We start from the raw sequence: 21,900 nt of genomic DNA, 5'->3' as shown, positions 1-21,900 counted from the left end.
TCCATATACACACACAGATCCAGGTTTGATCTTGGTGAGATATTGCTAGGAGGGATTCATATGAATTTTTAACAAGGTCAGCTGGGGTTGAGACACTTCATTGCAATGCTCTCTAAAAAAAATCTGTTTGGTTTAATTATAGCAATTCCTAGTACTAAAGGTTATTAAGGTCGTAACTCATAGGAGTCAATGAAGACAGCCTTCCATTCCAAACCTAATTCATCTGCAGTGTGCTGAGATTAGCCTACTTATGTCAGTATATCTCCTTGTTAGTCCCCACTTGCTGATAAGTGCTGAAAATAGGATGTCCCTCACCAATTTCAAAGTCTAAACTTTTACTTATTTCGACCTGAAGCAGGAATTCTGCCGATAAATCCTTGAACAGATAAAATCCGAAATGCTCAAAAGACATTAATTGCTCTCGGAGAAGTAATTGGGATTTTTGTTTGGAAGTGTCTGATCTTTCTCTACACTCCTAACACAGCATCTCATAAGTCAAGAGACCCTGCCAGCATTGTAAAATGGACAGCACTGGTCTCCATGAATGATGCTGTGTGAAGACACTGGTTGACTGAACAGACTATTAAAATCCTATAGTGTTGGTTGAGGTTAGTTTTAGCTTTCCCAGAAGCTTTAACTCTGTAGAATAAATATTGATTTCTCTGCCTGGCCTGAGGATGGGGCCTGTATTGAAAATGATCATGAATGCTCAGTTGTCTTCTCAGTGTGTGCAAAGCTGTTATCATGCCTGCAAATTCCAGTTACCTACTTTCATTCATCCAGCATCTCTTCATGCGGTACCTTTTGCATGAGTAATGCTGACTGGGATTTTTGTATAATATACTTTACATAAAATGTGGGGCCCAAGGGCTTTCTCAGAAGCATTTGCTGGAAATAAAACTGCTTTTGTATTCATCTGGAATTAGTGTTAAAAATGATTACAGTCACCACATATACGAGGGAAAAAAAATCAGAAATGAATACTGGAAAATCCATACACCGCTTAACAGCAGCATATGGACCTGTTTAGTATTTGTGTCAATGCATCATTTTCATTTACTGATGGCCCTGTGAGGTGAAATTGTATGTTTAGTCATCTATCAGTGTCAGGTATTTTCTTATTGGCTTGGATTATTGTAAAACGAAGAAATTTGTAGTAGAACATGTTTAACTCCCTTCACAGTCCAAGATATACATGAACTACTAAAGCAATCTCTGCCATGTTTTTAAAGGAGTGGTGACCATATATTTGATTAGCACTTGTGACAAAGTTTTACACTAGCAACATGATTTACTACTATACAGAATGAGGACCCAGTCACAGAGTAGGGGAATACAAATAACCTCTGGGAAGGGATTAGGAAGCAGTCTAAAATGAATCCCCCTTCTGCAATATCTATACAGTATGCATTTCATTTTGAGAGAGGAGAGAACAGGTACCGTAAATATTAAATGTACTGTATTGTATGTTCTGTGAACATATTAATTTACCATACTTCAATGCATTCTTCTTGAATCAGACTCGGATTCCTAGCAAAGCTTTGTAATGATTATTATTACTAGAACTATAAGATAGTGAGATGTCTCTTTCAAAAGCAGCATCACTTTTTAAACGTAACATCGAGTGCAATGAGGAGGAGGTGAACAGGGGCGGATCTCTGCCAGCATGCACTGTAGTGTCAAATTGCAGCAGTTGGGAGGATTTTGAATGCAAGCACTACATGTAGTTACAATGGAACTTCAAAAAAAATAATAAATAAAAAACATTTTACACCAAAAGCAAAACTTCTACCTGTTCTTTGAAAGCAGTGTTGCACGGATTCTTTCTTTCTTTCTTTCTTTCTTTCTTTCTTTCTTTCTTTCTTTCTTTCTTTCTTTTTCTTTCTTTCGGTGTATAAAGCAGTGAGTAGGGTTATTTTGGCCCTCGGAAATTACCCTAGAACTGAGCAGCTGAATCTAATTAAGATTCAGCCCACGTACATGTCTCTGTAACCAGCATGTTGCTATTGTACTCTGCAAAATTGTTTGTCGTGGACAAACTGAAGTCTGCAAGTGCATTGGTGGAAGAGACTGAACTTTGCCAGGATCTGGGACTTACCTGTGTTTGCAGCAATGAGGACCATACATGCAGAATAGCCCTGAAAATGTTTTCTCATAACATTTCAGTGTCTCTCCTCTGAGGGCAGGGAGAGGCCATGGATTGCTTAAAGTGCGTCTATAAAGCAAAGAGCTGCAGAGGCAGAGCCAGGCAGCTGTGCTGCTCGCATGAAAAATCTATTTTTATTGCAGCTACTTTAACAGGAAAAGCAAAATCATTAGCGCCGCAAAGACGAGGAAAAAGCCAGGTCTGTGTAATGACAAATGAAACAATATTGCAGAAATTCTCGCATAAGCACCTTGCAAAACAAAATCATAAACCTTTAAACACCCTCCCAGTTACAGACTGCACTGTGGGGACGATGGGATTTAGTGGCAGGAAGCCTGAAACGGACAAAACTTCAGTACTACCTGTCTCTTTGTCTGTCTATCTATCTATCAGTCTATCTATCGATCTATCAGTTTTTATTGATTAATCACACAAGTTATTATCTTTATTTTTTTGATAACCTATTGATTGAATCTGTTAAAATATAACGACGCAAACATTAAAAACAGAAAAGGTCATCAGTTTCTTAAACATTGCATTAACTGAGACATATTGGTTTGTCTTGGTATTAGCTTAATTTTATTATACAGTATGCAAGCAAGTGGATACAGTGTGCTGTTAAGTGAGCCTGCCTTACTTTTAAAGCATTAAAGGCGCTCCGCGGGTGGTTTGAGCAGGAAAGCTGACAGGAGAGCTCACTAAGAGTGATGGAGCTAGAAATGTGGGCATATTTGACAAGGCGTTTTTGATTATCAGTGGGATTTAGATTTCCAGTACATTTGTCAGTCAGAAGATTATAAACTTCAGCTGTGCGACTCGTCTCCACCCGATTAGTGACAGAGACACTGCAGGGGCAGGGTGATTCATCTTTACCCACAATCCTCTTGCAAAACCGAAAGATTGGTTTAATTTTCTTATTTTATTCCCATCGCTGGTTGAAAGTAAATACCGCTGCTGAATAATGATCCCCACTGGGAAAATACAGACAGTACAGATACCCTCCCCAAGCTGTCAATGCCTGTTGGAAACATCCTTCATGGGTTTAAATCTGAGGAAGACAGCTAAAGCGACTGTCCTTTGTGTAAACTTTAGCATAAATATTTGTTAAAACAACATCACTGACTTTGCTCTGTTTTTCTTGGTAGGTTCCACAGTATCTTCAGGATACGGTAAGTGAACAACTCTTTTCAGTGTAATATATTTTTGCTTTTAATGCTTTAAAAACTCACACCCAAAAGTTATTTTTTAACTTTAGTCGCCACTAGGTGGCTGCTATACGAGACTATTCCCAATAGTGGAGTACACCGTCCAATATGTTTACAGTTATTTTCAGTGGCTTGAAAACCTCTGATCGCCTAGAACAGTCCTTAAAACATGGACGGGAACTCATTTTTTTATTTTGACACATTTCTGCCTCGCTGTTGCTGCCTTGATGCAACAACGCAATATCAAGATATTGTGTATATTAAGTAATTAAAAAGAATTCTTCCAATGAAATGGTATACTGTTTAGTATTGGCGTCTATACACATCTGACATCATCATAAACAAACAGGTTTATCAAAACCATTGCACAGCACTTCCACCCCCCTGTCCTAATGAACAATATTTTTCTTGAAGTGGCCTTTTGATGATCGGTATGTGGTAAGGATGCCATATGTTTTTATAAGCAATGGGCATAAATAAACCCAGGATCCACAGTCACATTGAAGCAGCTTCACTGACACCCCAAGCTGAAACAGAACTCATTTAATGGCCCATCTGTTTAAAAAACAAACTTCTAAATAGGGAGGGAAAAGACCAAAATCATGTTGCTTTATTATTATTGTGAGTAATGAGAGAATTTTAGTGGTTTGGCAACCGTCTGAATAGAAAGGTCCCCCCTCATCCCACACACACACCTACCTCTTAATAAATGGATACCTGTGTTTATGGGGAAACCAGATGTGTAATGTGTGTGGTACCATTATAAAGCAGAATGCAGTAAAATACAAAATGCACGATTGTGTCACCCATTGTGGGGTCATTACAGATCTTGCAGCAACTGATGCCTTCTTTGCCAGTACTAGAATGTTTTCCTTTTATTTATTTATTTATTTATTTGTTCTTTTTTTAATTTAATTTTTTTTTTTAGCAAAGGCAAATTAAATGTGTTTGACACCCGGGCTGCAAAGCAGTCTGCAGGAGACGTTCCTTAATTAAATTTAGAAAATGCCTGCAGTAAATTTATCAAATGGGTTGAATCAAATCAAAATTTCACAGAGAGTTACATCCATCACGTTGCTGCCAGAGACTGCTGAATAAAAAGGAGAGCATTTGTAAAATCTGCACAGGTTTTTTTTTCTATTCACTATAACCCCCCCCCCCCCCCAACTTGTTCTATTAACAAATGGTCCCTATATCAAGTAGGATTCCTACATCAACATGTATAATGTTGTCTGCTTGTAGTTTTTGTAAGTTTTCCATTCTTTTCAGCATTCACAGAAACAAAACGTGAACATTTGACTAGATTTCTGAATGATCTGAACTGTGTGAGCACCCAGTATTCTCCTGCGACCCTGTGTACATTGCGTTCATTGGGTCCAGTTCAAAGGGTAATGAAACTAATTGTGACTTATGACCTGAATGAAATCCAATGAACACAAATATTTCGGGTTGCAAGAGATTACATTCGTTACACACAAAATTGTTTAACATGAATAAAAATCATAATAATAATGGAATAAAAAAAAATGTGTGTGTGTGTCATCCTCATTTTTAATACCTTCGGTCTGTCTTCTCCAAGTCCTATCGATGCATTGCATTTTAAACGTGTCTGAACATGTCTTAACTGCAGGTTGATTTGATTGGTCAGGGGTTGTAATTGTAATTCCTAAACACTGGTGTCTAAAGGGTCTTGGAGAGAACAGGTTTTATTAAAAAATGGGCGTCCATGAAATGCAAATGCCTTTCAGAGTGAACGTATAGCTATACAATTCCATCCTAATCAAGAATTACAGAAATGTAATCTTTCTCTGGATCAGAGGAAAGGTCACACAGAATCCTGTAATGCAAGGCAGTTCTGACTGTGGGACTAAATACTGCCAGTGCTGATTGGTGGTCTTCATAATTGATTTAATCACAACATGAACTAATTGATTCACTGGCTAATCAATGTGCTTAGTAAGCTTGCACGATTTTTATTGTGCATTAAAAGGGATAGTCTCTGCATTCAGAACAGAGACTTTTCACATACCCTGAAGTTACAAATGTCGACCTGGTCACGAATGACTTGACGATCGGTAAAGCTGTTAATCACTTCTCCTTGATAAGCATAGAATATCCTTGATGCGGCTAGATGAGCCACGTGGTGTAGCGATTAGCAATGTCAGATCTTATGGGTTAGATTCTGAACAAAGGGCAAATGAAATCAGGTGTATGCCTACAAGTCATGTTCTTAATAAAATAAATATTGTATATTATAATTCCTTTGCGATCATTGTTGGGCTTTCTGTTAAGTCTTTCAGCACTAATTACGTTAAAGAAAGATGACTCTGAAATAACTATAGTGCCCTTGGCTAAGACAACCCTCTAAAACTATGAACTAAGGTTTATATACATCTGTGCCACCTACTGGACACTTTATGATGCACCTAACAGCCCACTGAAGTAATTGATAAATTGACAAATAGCATAGATTCAGGGACCTGAAAATGATGCACAGATTTTTATTTATTTTTTGTTAACATTAGACAGTTATTTTCTATACTTTTGCAATATAAAATCCAAGTACAGAAAATATTCACTGCTAGTTATGCACGCTTGTGTTCCTTTGTTGAGCCCCTCTCTTATTAGTGGGCCTCAATTTTGTCAAACAATGCCTTTAGGACTTTTAAATGCTGCATCAGTCATCATAATGAGAGAATGTTCCTATTATAAAGTCTTCTCCATTCTCCTGTGTGGGCTGGGAGAATGGCAAAGCATCTACTTTCGTTATTCATCTTCCCTGCTTTTGAAATAGCCAGCCTCCTGTTTGTCAAAGGGTCTTATGAAAGTATTGCAGACTGTTAACTGTAGATTGAAGCATCGCTCTGTTACAAAGCTCTGATATTTTCATTGATGTCAGTCTTTCTTGTTAAGTTCTTTTACATTTGTTTCCAGAACTGATCTGTCCAGGCACGTCTTTCAGTTTTTAAGACCTCACAGTTCATTGAACATCCTTTATCACAGGTTGCACAGAAGTGAGACTTGTATGAATGCTAGTTAAATAGAGCATGTCACATGGTCAATAGTTGGACAAATGCTGTTAGTGTCAGGAAGGTACCAAGGGCAGAGAATGACAAGCTACTGGTATCTAAAATGCTAATTGCTTGTCACCATGCCATACAGCCTTTGCAACCTGGATAAGATACCAAAAAAGCTAATTATGTTTCTCTACCAAACAGTGGAAATACTTTGATAAATTATTTTCATAAGGTATAAACACATCCCATTGGGGAACTGTGTACAAAGTTTGCAATCTGATAGTGACTCCAAAAATTGGAATTCAAACTTGGATATTCCAAGAGCATTTGCCTCTGGACTAAACAAAAGCACGGATGTGTACTGTATGTGTGTGTTTCTTCTAATGTGTGCATTGGTCCTGTATAGTGTAGCTTGCTTGTACCTAGTTTTTGGGGTGGGGCTGAAACAGAAGAGCCTTCTCTTATTCTCAAAGGTCTCACAGTGAGTCTGTGAATGAGTTACAATTCAAGCCTTGTATCTCTTGGCTGCCAGCCCTCATCTCTTAGCAGTGAGTTGTGCTTTCTTCCTTGATTTTAAATGTTTCTATCTGTATTCTTTTCTCAGACACAGCTAAAGTCATTACCTGGGAAAGCTGTCAGAAGTGTTCTGTATGCTGAACCTACGCTGTGCAATTCTAGTGAACAATGTGGTCAAACTGTTTGGTCGAAATATTGAAGTGGGTCTTTTTATGGACCACATTCGTGTGTCAATATAACCCTGTGCGAACTTCGGAACACATTTCTGCCTTCGGGAGCTGGCATAAGTCTAGAGAGAGTGAACTAATTCAGTCAACAACCAACCGATGACACTCATTGTTAAGCGCATGCATCATTCCATGTCGATGTAGCCTTCCTTATCTAGTTTAGTCAGTTTGCCTTACAAAAGCAAGTGGAAGTGAGACTAATGGAAGGGGTTATTTGGGGTGGGAATGCGTTCCCAGCACTGTCTATATATGCACTGGCTGCAGTTAACAGAGCTCTTTAGACAAAAAAGCTTTTTAACGTCCTGTTTGGATGACATCTACTGGGCAGCGAGCACTGCTCATTAAAATTGCTCAGTACAACGGCTTGTTATTCCTGGATGCTGGTAAATATAAAAGCCAAGACTCTTGTTTCTGCCAAGATATATATTTTTTCTCAGCGACCAATTAATATTTGGAACCTCAACTGTTTTTATAAAGTGGATATTTTTTAGAAAAAAGAAAACGCCACCATGAATTGCATACATGCATGCATTCATACATACATACATACATACATACATACATACATACATTCTATTACTACCTAATAAAGCCTTTGCTTGATGTGAAGTTTTGCTGATACTGCATTCTACATAACATGTCATTGCAGTGTTAAGGATTACTTACAAATTACTTACAGTAGATTTGGGAGGATGCCTAATTTTGCCATATGTAATATATATATATATATATATATGTGTGTGTGTGTGTGTGTAGAGGTAATTGACTTAATGTATTCTGTAGGATGCTAAATATAAAGATAGTGTTTAAATTCACAATTTTAAAATAAACAGGAAGTTAATGGGTACATTTAGGTTTGGGCGTTTGTGGTGGGAAATGCCCAGTTGTATATCGTATAAAATTACTGTGCAGTGCATGAGTGTATATGTGGGTGTGGTTCCACTAGGAAAGCCTGTGTTTACCAATGAATGAGAGACCTAGTAAAGTTGGCAGAGAGAGGGGACAGCATGCTTACTCCTAAGAGGCTCTGTCCTTCTGATGGGATTGGCATGAAAAGCTGAGTGGGGACAGGGTGAAGTGTGGATCACAGCAGACAGAACTCCAGTGTAATGTCTATTCCAGCAAATGGTGCTGCTAATACTGTAGCACAGCACCCACACACTCACTGGTATCAAGCAGACACCCATTTAAAATTGACAAGTGTGGGATTTACGTTGCAACACAAAAGCTTTCACATAACTCAAGCCACTGCTGATTTTTGCATAAAACCTAAATGGATGAGTCCTTCATGGTGGCATGGCTTGGTTGGTTGTAGATTAAGAGATTTATCTGCCCTACAGGGCCCCATGTTAGTCACACACTTGAAATGTTTATGAATTTGGAAAAAGAGAGACGTATAATTAGCTTGTGGCTGGGGGCGAGGGGGTTCTATAGCCCACGTGAGCCCAAAGAAACATGGATATTTTTAAATTGTGTATTCAGTTGCATATAGAGAGGGGTGTGACAGGGCAGAAGCCCAGAAAATGTAAATGTTTAAATAGTCAGACAGCCTTCTTCAGGTAAGTTTAATCAGGAACAAACAGATCAAAAAGTTGTACAGGATACAACAGCAACAGCAGTGGCACTGCGAGTAAACTCACAGGTCTCATAAAATGGGATGCAAGCAACAGAACTGCAAGTAAACCTACAGGTCTCGGCAGGTGGAACCCGAGCCACGAAATACCTGTTACAAGCATTAATATACCCAGCAAACACCTGCCCACGGAGAGTGAAACTCCACCTAGAAGGTGTGTAAATTCCCTGCTTCCACCAATGAACAGAGTTGCCACCTTCATAGAAAGCGTGTTAGTAGGCGTTCCGTGACACGGCACCAAAAGTATAGCACGTTGCTTTTTTTGCAGAAGTTTGTGGTTTTAGAACTAGTTTTAGCTGGTTTGCTTGTGGTTTGCACATATGATAAAAAATAGCTTTTTAAGCAAAAACAACTCATGCAAAAACAAGGGCTTTATCATCCGTCTGAGGTCACAGCTGCACTTTGAGTTATGAAAAAACAGTTACTTATCACAAATCTCATTTACAAGAATACAGAAGATAGTCATATGCACGTTAACAGAAAGGCTTGCAGAAATGTAGAGGCAGAGGCTACCAAAGTGCACTCTAACACTGGACCAAAAACAGGTGAGAATGTGGTTAGGCTAAATCGGATAATTGATTGTCAATTTAGCTTGGCCACATGTATGAAAGACATGCTGGGAGTTCTCGGTTCTTAGGACTCAGTGAGGGTAGGTGCCTGGGGTCACCATCACAGCTATCTATGTGGGTGAATATTTCAGACTCCTGACTGAGCTTCAAAGGCCAGAACCTTTTTGTTTTGTATCATGTTTTATTGTTACTAATAAAAGCACGGTCTCTAGAGTTTAATGAGATCTCCCAAGTCTGAGCCCTGATATTCCTTCTGCTTGCCTGCCTTAAGTCAAGCTATCCTTCCACACATAGTGGCAGAGTGGGAAAGCACTACTAGCTATCGAAGAGAAACTACTGTTAAAGCAATGCATAAATTACACTGGCAGAGTGCCTGCTCTGTCACGAGGAGGTTATTTTAAGCACTCGGGGCAGATCTTTATAAAACCTGTCAACCAGCTCTACTGCCCATTACTTTGCACCTCATTTCTTTTTGTATTAAATGTTGTTAATCTTAAAGGGAGTCAATGCATTGCCCCTCAGGGAAAACTGCAGCAGGATTAATATAGAGGTTAGGGGAAGCAGAAGCATGGTCCGGCTTTGTTTAGAGGATTCGGATTAAAAAGCATAATGTTCTCTACTCCAATATCAAACTCCTAAAACAAAGAAACAAAAAGCTACACAAACCACTCATGTTGCTGTGATCATTATAGGCTATTGGTTTTATCACAACATAGACAGGACTTCTTAAACAGAGTTACTCATAATTCCTGTAAATCGTGTCTACTCAGCACTTCACATTATGGCTCAAAGCAGGGTTGATTTATTGTATTATATCAAAAACCACCACACAGTAAGGAATGAACCCAAGAAACCCTACTCTACAATGCTGGTGGTTTATGTGGTCTTAATACTCCCACCTTATGAATCCTCCCCTGGCATAGTGTATGGGAAAAGGCAACACTTTTTTTCCACTGGGAAAAGGCTCGACTTTCTATTCCTAGTACATCTTTATTGTTGTTGTTGTTGTTTTTATTTCCTGTGATGTCTTGTCATGCTCTCATATTTTAAATATTAGCATTGTTGGCTCCAATCAATTTAATATTCATAAAGTCAGGAGCTTTTGACAGCAGCGGGCTGGATTCAATTATGGGATGAGAAAACAAATCCACTCTGAGCCAGCAGCGTTGGAGGGGAATGAATTCTTGAGCTGCACGGTTTGTCTTCGACGGACGTGTGGGGTCTTGTGGAAACTGGTGGAGATTGTTTTTGTTTGCATATTCATCTCCTCCGCAGTGAGCCTGTGATCTCCCATTTCAACCAACTCAACAGCAGCTATATATCCCTGGGGTCAACATCAAAGCAAACACAGCTAACCTGTTACGTGAGAAATAAAATTCTCACCTAATATCTTTCATATAGGGTCTTTGACATAGCTTAAAATACACTGTACCTGCCTCCCTGTGGATATACAATGCTGTGCTTTCTTTGAGGTGTACCTGATTAACTTTAATCCAGACCAGATCTGAATTAAATAGTTTATTGCCTTATACAATAATACTAATAATACTAGTAATAATAATAATACTACTAATAACACCGTGTAACAATTTTATTTATTTTTTTTTGGTTCCTGGGTAGTAAGTGTTATTTCCTAATTGCTTATGCCTCAAAAGTATAGAAAATTGCTATTATTCCCCACAAACTTTGCTTTTGTGACCAGGACAGTGATATTTTGAAATTTACCTATTTTATAGAACATTCCAGATAGATTCAGTGCTGAGTAAACTTGGAGTAACTTCTAGAACTTTCTAGAACTTTCCAGTAATATAAATAGTAGTATAAATACAGGGGCCTTAAGCCCACCAGTTCAGTTTAGTTCCAGCTGCCTAAGTGGATACATATCTGCATTTTTCTGAGATGGCATCAAGGTCATAGGAGACTTCAAAATGGTGGCATTCCTGATGGGTCTCCCAAGTTTCCCTGCTATCTTTGCCTTTGGGACAGCAGGGACACCAAGGCGCACTACCACAGGCGGGACTGGCCACAGCGGACCGAGTTCTCTGTGGGGAGGAACAACGTCAAGTGGGAGCCACTGGTGGACCCCTGGAAGGTGCTGATGCCACCACTGCACATCAAATTGGGCCTTATGAAACAATTTATGAAGCAATTAGGAAATAACACTTACTACCCAGGAACAAAAATTGTGTTATTATTATTATAATAATAATGGCTGTAGATATGCAGATACCTGCAGTTCTGAGTATACTTATCTTTCCTTGACCTTTATGCAGGTCTGCAGTGTTGAAAGAGGGTTGAAGATCTCCTAGTTTAAAAACTCAATCATAGATTTTACGGTAAAACTATAAGGAACTAATTAAAGTAGACAAACATTCCAGCTAATGCCTTAATCAGTGATGACTGATGAGGGCATTAGCTGCATCATTTGTCTGCTTGGGTTTTATAGCTGGTTGGAATGAATGTAGATGCTGGATTGCAGTTGAGCTAACCTGGGTGAAACAGTTCAAAAAATGAATAATGAATTAATTTGTCACGTAATTGATCAATTCATTAATTCGTTACACAGAATATCACATTAAGGGATACCTGCAGCCCTGAACACTGTATGGATTTTGTCTTCTCGGACATACGCTTGCCAGTTGTTTCCTTCCCTCTGTACAGATCTACCAGTACGCAAGATTGAGGCTTGTTCAATTAAATATTAATCAGCTACTTATTAGCAGAGGGAATGAATGCTGCAGTTAGTCTTTATTCTGATGGCCTACTTTTGAATGTTAATGAGTCGCACATTATTAATTTAAAGCCTAACATTTCCTTGCATTTAAAAATGAAGGTGTCATTTCGAAAATGAGTTAATAAAGTAGTGGGGAAAGTTGGCACGCTGGCTCTAAAATGGGAGGATTTTAAAAATATATATCTCTACGTTGCATAATACTTAGATCAATAGAACCCAACGACTTTGGAAATATTTATTTTTTATTATTATTTATTTCTTAGCAGACGCCCTTATCCAGGGCGACTTACAATCGTAAGCAAATACATTTCAAGTGTTACAATACAAGTAATGCAATAAGAGCAAGAAATACAATAAATTTTGTTCAAGCAAAGTACAAGTGTGACAAACCACAATTCAATAATACAGCAGATAATAGTGATAGTTACATCAGGATATGATTAAATCGTGATAGTTACATCAGGATATGATTAAATACAAAGTACTACAGGTTAAACACTTGGCAGATTACAGTATTCTGAAGTACAGGATTAAATGCAGTAAAATAGGGGGCAGATAAGAGCAAAATAAAGCACATTTACATGAAGGGTGATAGTGTCCCAGGATACAAACAGAGGAGTTCTACAGATTGTTTTAAGAGTGGAGTAAGACTGGTGACCGATCTGTCTATGGAGACTATATTAATGATCTAAACAGCGGTAGAGCTAAATACCAAGCCTATTCACTCTATACAAATCCTTCTGGTGTTTCCCACCTGCAGTAATGCATTGTCCACTTTCTTGACCACTGTGCACAATATAAATACAGTGGAATAGGGTCAGCAAAGTACCAGGTTTATCCTGTATTTTAGGGCGGTGACATTAACATTTGCTGTTTTAAGTCGTTAAAATTGATTAAAATTGATAAAAGTTTCATTTCTGGTATATGCTCAATCCAGTCAAAAGGTAACCGATGAATGAAAATTATTCACCGCCTTCCAAAGTTTAGATTCTGGAGCTCCAAGGCAGGTTATTTACTCCACATTAAATATTTTTTTAAGTGGGTATATACGAATAAGATGATGATGCTTGTGCACTAGTCGAATGACTTCTCCGACCACTGCAGTGATCACATCACACGAAAGCTACTGCCTGCCCATAGCCCGGTCCCCCAGTGATCTTGGATCAGCATCACAAATTCTCAAATTCTCTCTGCCTGAATAAGCAATGAGACTGATGATTTACCCAGCCTGCAGTCAGGCACAACGGGGAGGATAGGTGGTGGGCAAAACTACTGTAGCAGAGACCTTTACTGCACTGTATCGCATATCACTACACTGTCGCTTAATCTGCTACCACAGCATCTGGAAGCTCCGCTCTGCAGGTAATTAACACTCTTGTAACCAGGCGAGTAAGGATAAGATAACCACAGGGACCGGGGATAGTAAAGGAAATGACTGGGTGCTTGTCAGCCCGTTTCTGCAATAAATTGAGTAGAGCTTAGAAATGTATGTGTGGTAATCCAGGAGTCTCAAGGCAATCTTGTTTTCCTAATAACAGGAATCTAAAAGCCCCTTCAGAAAGGGTTCTGCTGCTGATTTAAAAGCAGATTTAACACAAACCCAGAGATAAAGTAACAGGAAAAAAGCACCAAGAATCAGGATTGGATTCATGGTTAAAAAAAACTAATAAAATCCTATGAAAAAGTATTTGCACAGACCCAATTTCTACTGTAGGTTTGTAATTGGCAAGTATACCTGTTTTGTTGTCTAAATAATTAACATCTTGGATAGATGTGTATTTCACATCCAAGATAAGCATTTTCATATATACTTGTCTCTGTAATATTTGTTGACTAATATGCTAACTCGCTGGGTGAATGTCTGTGTTTCAGGGCACCATGGTTTTTTGTTGAGAGAGACCTGGAGCTGACTAGCAGGGATGGTTCTTGGGATCCAGAATATTGAGGTTCATTTGATAATTTTTTAGGGGAATCTCACAAAATGCCTGTCCCTCACTATGCCTGGCTTTAAGTGCCTTACCTTTCATCAATACCAAGTTGAAATAAGAGAAGAATAAAAGTGATTCACTAGTGGCAAGTGGTAACCGTGACAGCCCCACTCAATTATGCTTTGAAGACTGCCAACGGCTGTAGATATTTATTGACAGAGCATCAATTTGTCTCGGCATTTGGCAGCCAGGAGAGAGAAGTTGTGTTTGTTACCTTGCTTTCCGAAGTGTTCAGGGTGAGGAGTTATTTATTCCCTCCGAGGCCTCACAATCTCCTTTTGCCAGCAAGCTTTTCCGACAGGTGTCTGTTGCCGTGGCAGTGTGATAAATGATGCTGTACTCTGTAGGAACACAAATCCCTCAATGAACACACTCACTGTGGTTCGTTCGGAACTATTTATGTTGCAAAACAAGTCTTGTTTGCTGGACATAAAATGGTCAATAAAATGTCCGACCATTGAAATGTCATGGTTACTGGGGAGTGGGGGGTCACTCTGACTTGACTGTACTGGAATGTGCTCTCACAACAGTATATCTAACTTTCCTTTTTTTTTTTTTTAATTCCACAGAATTTTAAATTTAAATGTTTAAACAGTGTTGACCCAGATCTTTCCATGGAAGTGCTGTCAGCCTGGGCCACTGAGACATGTTTGACACACATCTCTACCAATCACGGAATTACCTTCCAGATGATTGGGGCTGGGTTGAGGGATATTTATTTGCCTACAAACATGCCTTTTCTTTTTATTCTTTTTTTTCTACAATTGTTCTTGACAGATGTTTAAATAAGAAGCCAAGAAGAGTTCTTGTTTGATCTGCTGTGCAAGTTTTCTGCACAAAGATGCGTGGGGTTATCTCAGGGTTTAGCTACTCGGACTGATCTTGATAAAACCCTGCAGCTATGCTAGCATAAGGCAGGAGTTTAGCCTGTGTCTTCAAGGCCCTTTAGAATGAAAACTTGTAGACGCAGATGTTTGTAGCACTTTGAATTTCAGTCTAGATACTTGTGTTTTTGCCAACGGTAACTATCATCGGGCAATTCCCATAGTAATGCCATTGAATATGATTTGAATCCATGTCTGATATGAGATATAAAGTTTTTTTAAATGCAGCTGATTACAATAATAATTATATGTAATGGAATTTTTCTGGGTCACTGGGACACAATGTTTAAAGATGTTTACATACTAATTAAAAATGTTGTCTTACTGAGTCAGCAACACCACTGTTCTTTGGGCCCTGTTTTCTTTGGGAGTCTCCCATCTAAGAAGTCACCAAACCCAACCTGCTAAGCTTATGCAATCAGAATCACCTTTTCTACAGCAGGTACTGCTACTGTGGATCTCTTAAATAACAAAACAGTTGTTGGATACCTATTTTATACAGTATTTATTATTGCATCACCCTCAAACCCATACATTTGTTTTACAGTATCGTTTCGTGCATTACATAGCCGTCATCGTGTGTGGTTCAGGTGACTTTCCCACTAACCCATGCATGAGGTGTAGAGATTAATTTGGATTTTAAAATATTTTTAAAAATGTAATTTGCAACAACAGAAGTAATTCTGAAGGAAATATGTAGAAGAAAAAATGTCAGTGGAAGCCAGGCAGTGACCCAAAATGTATAGCAGAGAAGGCAACCTTTTCACTATCAACATTAGTGACATTTCTAATGAGAGGCATGTCCCCCGGGACTGAAATGGGAAGTCATTTGAAAGTGGGAGAAGAACACAGTCAAGGACTGTGGAAGCTAAGAGAGACTGAGCCGCAGCCTAACACCTGTCACCTCTGTTATAGCAGAACGACAACACATGACATTTAAATAACCGTCAGTGGATTCTTAGTAACATGACAGGAAATGTCCTCTGTCTATGTCCTGAAAATAAAGGCAGTTAGCATGTCCTCTTTTTCTGGTTTACAGTCATCAGAAGGAAGATCTGCTGTATTTATTTGCAAACAAAAGATTTAATTTAGTATGAATTTAGTATGAATTTAGTATGAATACTACATGATTATATTGACACCAATCATGTCAGTCATTGTCAGTCATTATACTGTAGCAGTTAAGTGGCTAACAACAACACACATGTACTGGTCTTAGCTATACCTCCATGCCTTAGTGGAGACAACCATCATCTTCATCTGCACACATTAAAATAGCCTTTCATAGGCAGATTCCATACCAGACCTAAACAATGGTCAAAAGAAAACCAGGTAATGCTGAAACAATTATATTTATATGTAATTGTATGCCAAGTTATGTTTGGAAGTCACCTTCATTTGTGCCACTTTTTATATTATCGAGATGACAGACTTGATGTTCAAACAGATCCTAATAAATACAAAATAATGCATTATTATTATTATTATTAGTAGTAGTAGTAGTAGTAGTAGTAGTGGTAGTAGTAGTAGTAGTAGTAGTAGTTGTAGCAGTATTTGTAATAAATAAGTTAATCTAAATGCATGAACTCATTCACACAATAGATACAAAAGGGATTCATGTTATAATTTCCAAATGATTAAATACAGAAATTAGGATTTAAAAACACAGCATCATTTAGACCAAGTGGAAGATGAGGATTCATGTATTCCTCCTGAGGGTCAGTGTTTGGTTAATGCATTACACATTCCCCATTTCATAAAGATGTGTTTGCATTTTCCAAGATGGGCCCTGCACACTGATTCCCTTCAGTATCGCTGATTGAGAGCCCACAGGTTCTGTGTGTGAGTTCATTATGCAGACATGGGCACTTCAAATTCCCAGCAAACAGCAGCACTTTGTCATGCATGCACAGTGCACAGACACGGAAGAGACAGGTGCTGAGAAAAAACAGGAGATGAAAATCAAAATTGAGATGGGCTGTGTAAAGATGATTGTCAGAACGAACAAAGTCCAATCCGGGGAGGAGGAGTGGTGGCTTCAATATGAGCTGAGCTGCTTTAATATCAGAGGAAGCTGGTTAGAAAAACAAACAATAAAAGACTGCCTCTCGCAATTACCGTAATTGAAATGAATAGCCTCAATATGGAATTCAAGCATTTTATTTTAATTCTCTACTGAAAGGCACCCAGTTGTATGATTTATTATAATTCCTTGAATATTTAGTATTCCTGATTAATGGTATGAAAAGAGGGAGGTAGAGCGGTATGCTGTTAAAGAAAGGATTTTAATTGAAAATGCTTTTGGAAATAGATCTTTTTATTCTAAAACAAAACAATGTATTTAATGAATTCATTTTAAAGTGTGCTAATGCAATTCGCAGCCATTTTCCATTGTGAAGTACACGTTGATGTAGGTTGAGGTAGGTACCCTTAATGAGAAGTTGTAGCTCATATATAAATACATAAACTCACTATTTGCTTGGAAAATTGGGGTTTTGATAGCTGCCAGTCACTGCAGACTAGCAACACCACCCAAGGCATTCTATTCAGCTGTGTGCTCAGCAGCAACAGCGTGTCTGCCGTATTTTGTACTGTAGCGTGCACGGGGGAAGGCAGCAGCAGGGCTGGTAGGTGACGTAATCACACACGAAGACATAAGCCCGATAAACGCTCCTTGCAAAGGAGCTGGTTCTTTTATACAGCGGTATCGGCGCTATGCTTTAGTGCGAGAGGCCCCGGGTTCGCGCCCGCCCTCCGCCTGTGTGTGGATTGCCTCGCCCTGTGTGATGCGCCGGCTTGCATTAACCGAGAACGCTACAGTACAATTCTAAATTATATATGAGCCAAACCCACTGCTATCCATGGTTACCTTTTGACTTAATCTGTTTTATCAACTACTATCTAATTAATAAATAGAGAATGTAGAAAGTGAAAATAGCATCAAGCATTGGGTCTGTCAAGTATCTCAAAATTCAGACCCATCGATGTCACATGATTTTTCTTCTCCCTTTTTGAGCTTCTGTTTCTAATTTACAAGTATGTGCCTTACTGCAGGGGGTATTGTTGTTTAATTAGAGCCTCAATGAAAATGGTGCTCACCATGAATACCAACACCTTTTATCTTTTTTTTTTTAAGTGTAAACTCTGCTTATATCTGAACAAAACATTTGGGTTTCAGGACTATACACCATGTAGAATCATACAGAGTGCACGTTAATGAACTAAGTGATAAATGGTTGATCCTGCTGCTTTCCACAGCTCAGAGGCAGAGTTCTAGTTCACCTAAAAACTGCATGAGCATGAAGGCCAATGCTTTTCAAGCCCCATCTCAGTTCGCTCCTGTTATTTTTTCACAAGGGCTAATATTTTCCATCAATCGATGGAAGGACAACCCGTACACAATCACGATTTTTCACTTTACAGCAGTGCAAGAGTGGGGAGCTAATAACTGAAGAACTCTCAATGTAACCGCAGCTGTGTCAATACATTATTATTTTAGTGCAGTTTTGGAAATAGCTGTGCGACCGTGAAAGGTTACAGGCAGAATAAATAGCAACAACGGAGACATCAGAAGCAGCTTCTCCACATCCTTTCACTGTGCAATCTTAAGGTCATGTTATTACTGTTTAAAGGTTACTCTTGGAAAACTGAAAAAAAGAGGAGAAACTGACTTTTGTACATAAAGGCGAGCCTGTTCTCGCTGGGTGTGATTATGTTGGAAATAAGCTGTGGTGTGTATGTGACAAGATGAAATCAGGAGTGAAACTATTTAACTTCTTAATGCATGATACACTTTCATTTGCATTATTGAGATATCTTAGGCTGGAACTGGAATGCCACTCTTAATTTTGTCAATGTTGATCAAAGTTGATGTCTTGTGTATAACAGTGCAGATATCACTTCTGGGTTGAAGGAACAGCAAAGTATGTTGTTTTTTTCCCTTAACGGCAGGATTTATTTGATTCCATTAATGGTAACCTTTAAAAGGATTACTGCCCATGTATTACCTATTACACCGTGTAACAATTTTTTTTATTTTTTTTTGTTCCTGGGTAGTAAGTGTTATTTCCTAATTGTTTATGACTCAAAAGTATAGAAAATGGCTATTATTCCCCACAAACTTTGCTTTTGTGACCAGGACAGTGATATTTTGAAATTTACCTATTTTCCAGAACATTCCAGATAGATTCAGTGCTGAGTAAACTTGGAGTAACTTCTAGAACTTTCTAGAACTTTCCAGTAATATAAATAGTAGTATAAATAGAGGCCTTAAGCCCACCAGTTCAGTTTAGTTCCAGCTGCCTAAGTGGATACTGTGGCAATGCGCCCCGCCCCTGTGTGCATTTGTGTGTTATGTGTTGTATGGTGCGTGTGTTAATGTTGGTGTATAGTCATTGGTACACGGGATATAAACGGGTCTGTGTTTCACGTGTATTTAAAAATGTATAATTGTATTTAGGCACGGGATTGCACATCACTGCACGTGCATTCAAAGTAAGTAATATGCGCGCACGAGGTTGCACGTAATTAATTCACATGCTGGGATTCAAGTGAATAATTAATTAGTAATTGAATCCCAGCACAACAGTATAAATAGATGCACGTTCCATTCACTCGGGGTTGGATGTCCGTGAGTGGAGAATGGGAGAGAGAGGAGGAGAACTAAAAAGAAACTAAAAAGATAACAACTGCTACAGTGTGCTGGAAGTGCCAGCACGGTACTTGTTAACGTTCGTCCACTTGTTTTGTGTGTTAGTACGTTTTTGTTTGTCTGTTTATTTTAGCTCCAGTGCCGTGCACTGTTTTGTGTTTAAATCCCTTTTATTTCGTTTAATAAACGCTGAGTGCCACCATTGCACTCAGCATTACTCATCACCACCGTCTGTCTGTGTGTTTCTTCCGGGTCTGACGTGTCACCACTCAGCCAGCCTTGTGACAATACATATCTGCATTTTTCTGAGATGGCATCAAGAGGCTGCAAGCATCCGACAGACGCATTTTGCTATGTCTGCGGCCAATTTATCAAGACAAGAGCGAAAAAGTACTCCGTGGAAGCATCTGCTAAGATGTGTGAGGCCTACAAGGCATATTTTGGCATGCCTGTCGGGGATCAAGACAAACCCTGGGCACCTCATTTCACCTGCGAGCACTGCAAAAAAAACTCTGGAAGGTAAGATGGACAATTGTTGCTCGGAATTTTATGTTATAATTTTACAATTTTCAATGTTATTGAAAAAATATATCATATATGAAAAATGTTGCGAGAATCTCTTACACATCAGTCATGGGTGAAATAAATGTATTTTTGTAGGATGGTACAGAGGGGAAAAGAGAGCCATGAAGTTCGCTATCCCAAGAATTTGGCAGGAACCCACTGACCACTCAAGCAACTGCTACTTCTGCATGGTGGACCCTTCCAAACGTCGGACTGGTAAGAATGCACCTGCTATCACGTATCCGGACCTTCCTTCATCCATCGCCCCGGTGCCACACTGCCATGAGCTCCCCGTACCCACTCCTCCGGAGAGAGAGCAGCCGTCTTTAGAAGAGAGCAGCAAGTCAGAGAGCGAGGAAGACGTTGTAGATCCTGATGGCAATTTCAGAGGTGGAGCTGAGGAGAGAAACCCATACTACCCCAACCAAAAAGACCTCAACGACTTGATTAGAGATCTTGGTCTCACCAAGTCCAATGCCAAGCTTTTGACGTCTAGGCTCAAGCAGTGGAACTTGTTGGATGAAAGTGTGCAAGTCGCAGATCAGAGGAAGCGTCACCAACCTTTTTCCAGCTTCTTCACCCGTCAAGATGGGCTCTGCTTCTGCCACAATGTGACCAGTCTGTTCGAGGCAATCGGAATCGCCTGTAACCAGAATGAGTGGTGCCTCTTCATTGACAGCTCATCCAGGAGCCTCAAAGCCATGCTGCTCCATAATGGTAACAAGTACCCGTCTCTTCCCCTGGCTCACTCGGTGCACCTCAAAGAGGATTACAACAGAATCAAGACCTTGCTGGACGCCTTGAAGTATGATGAGTACGGCTGGGAGGTCATAGGAGACTTCAAAATGGTGGCATTCCTGATGGGTCTCCAAGGCGGTTTTACCAAGTTTCCCTGCTATCTTTGCCTTTGGGACAGCAGGGACACCAAGGCGCACTACCACAGGCGGGACTGGCCACAGCGGACCGAGTTCTCTGTGGGGAGGAACAACGTCAAGTGGGAGCCACTGGTGGACCCCCGGAAGGTGCTGATGCCACCACTGCACATCAAATTGGGCCTTATGAAACAATTTGTCAGAGCTCTAGATAAGGAGTCGGCAGCCTTCAAGTACCTTCAAGACTTCTTCCCTAAGCTGTCTGAGGCAAAGGTCAAAGCCGGTGTCTTCGTCGGACCACAGATAAAGAAGATCCTGGAGTGCAATGAATTCCCCAAGAAGCTCACTAGTAAGGAGAAAGCGGCTTGGAACAGTTTTGTCGCAGTGGTTCGGGGCTTCCTGGGCAATCACAAGGCCGAAAACTATATGGAGCTGGTTGAGACTCTGGTGAAGAACTACGTCACAATGGGCTGTAGGATGTCCCTCAAAGTCCATATCCTTGATGCTCATCTTGATAAATTCAAGGAGAACATGGGAGTGTACTCGGAGGAGCAAGGCGAGCGCTTTCACCAGGATATACTGGACTTTGAACGCCGCTACCAAGGACAGTATAACGAGAACATGATGGGAGACTACATTTGGGGGCTGATTCGTGAAAGTGATTTACAGTATAATCGTAAATCTCGAAAAACTACTCACTTCTAAATCTTTTGTAGTCATTTTTGTATTACTTTAGTATAAATACATGTTAATTTGGATTCATATGTTGTTTTTTTCTGACTTTATGTGAACGAAAAGACACAAATTCACCTGTTTTCTCATTGGAAATAGGTAAATTTCAAAATATCACTGTCCTGGTCACAAAAGCAAAGTTTGTGGGGAATAATAGCCATT

The 21,900-nt window shown here is 39.5% G+C and overlaps 1 protein-coding gene across 2 annotated transcripts in view; it reads left to right on the top strand.

The window, feature by feature from the left end:
• LOC117422812 (cadherin-4-like) overlaps window positions 1–21,900 on the top strand; it is a 256,978-nt gene that overhangs the window by 127,782 nt on the left and 107,296 nt on the right. Inside the window, exon 3 of one of the 2 annotated variants that reach the window (XM_058990898.1) lies at window positions 3,292–3,315. The exons of the other annotated variant lie outside the window; for it this stretch is intronic. Within the exon in view, the coding sequence (XP_058846881.1) occupies window positions 3,292–3,315 (24 nt within the window). The remainder of the gene's footprint in view (window positions 1–3,291; window positions 3,316–21,900) is intronic. 2 annotated transcript variants of the gene reach the window in all.

The sequence above is a fragment of the Acipenser ruthenus genome, chromosome 18 (assembly GCF_902713425.1).
Source record: "Acipenser ruthenus chromosome 18, fAciRut3.2 maternal haplotype, whole genome shotgun sequence".
NCBI lineage: Eukaryota > Metazoa > Chordata > Actinopteri > Acipenseriformes > Acipenseridae > Acipenser > Acipenser ruthenus.
This window is presented reverse-complemented; position numbering and strand designations above follow the sequence as displayed.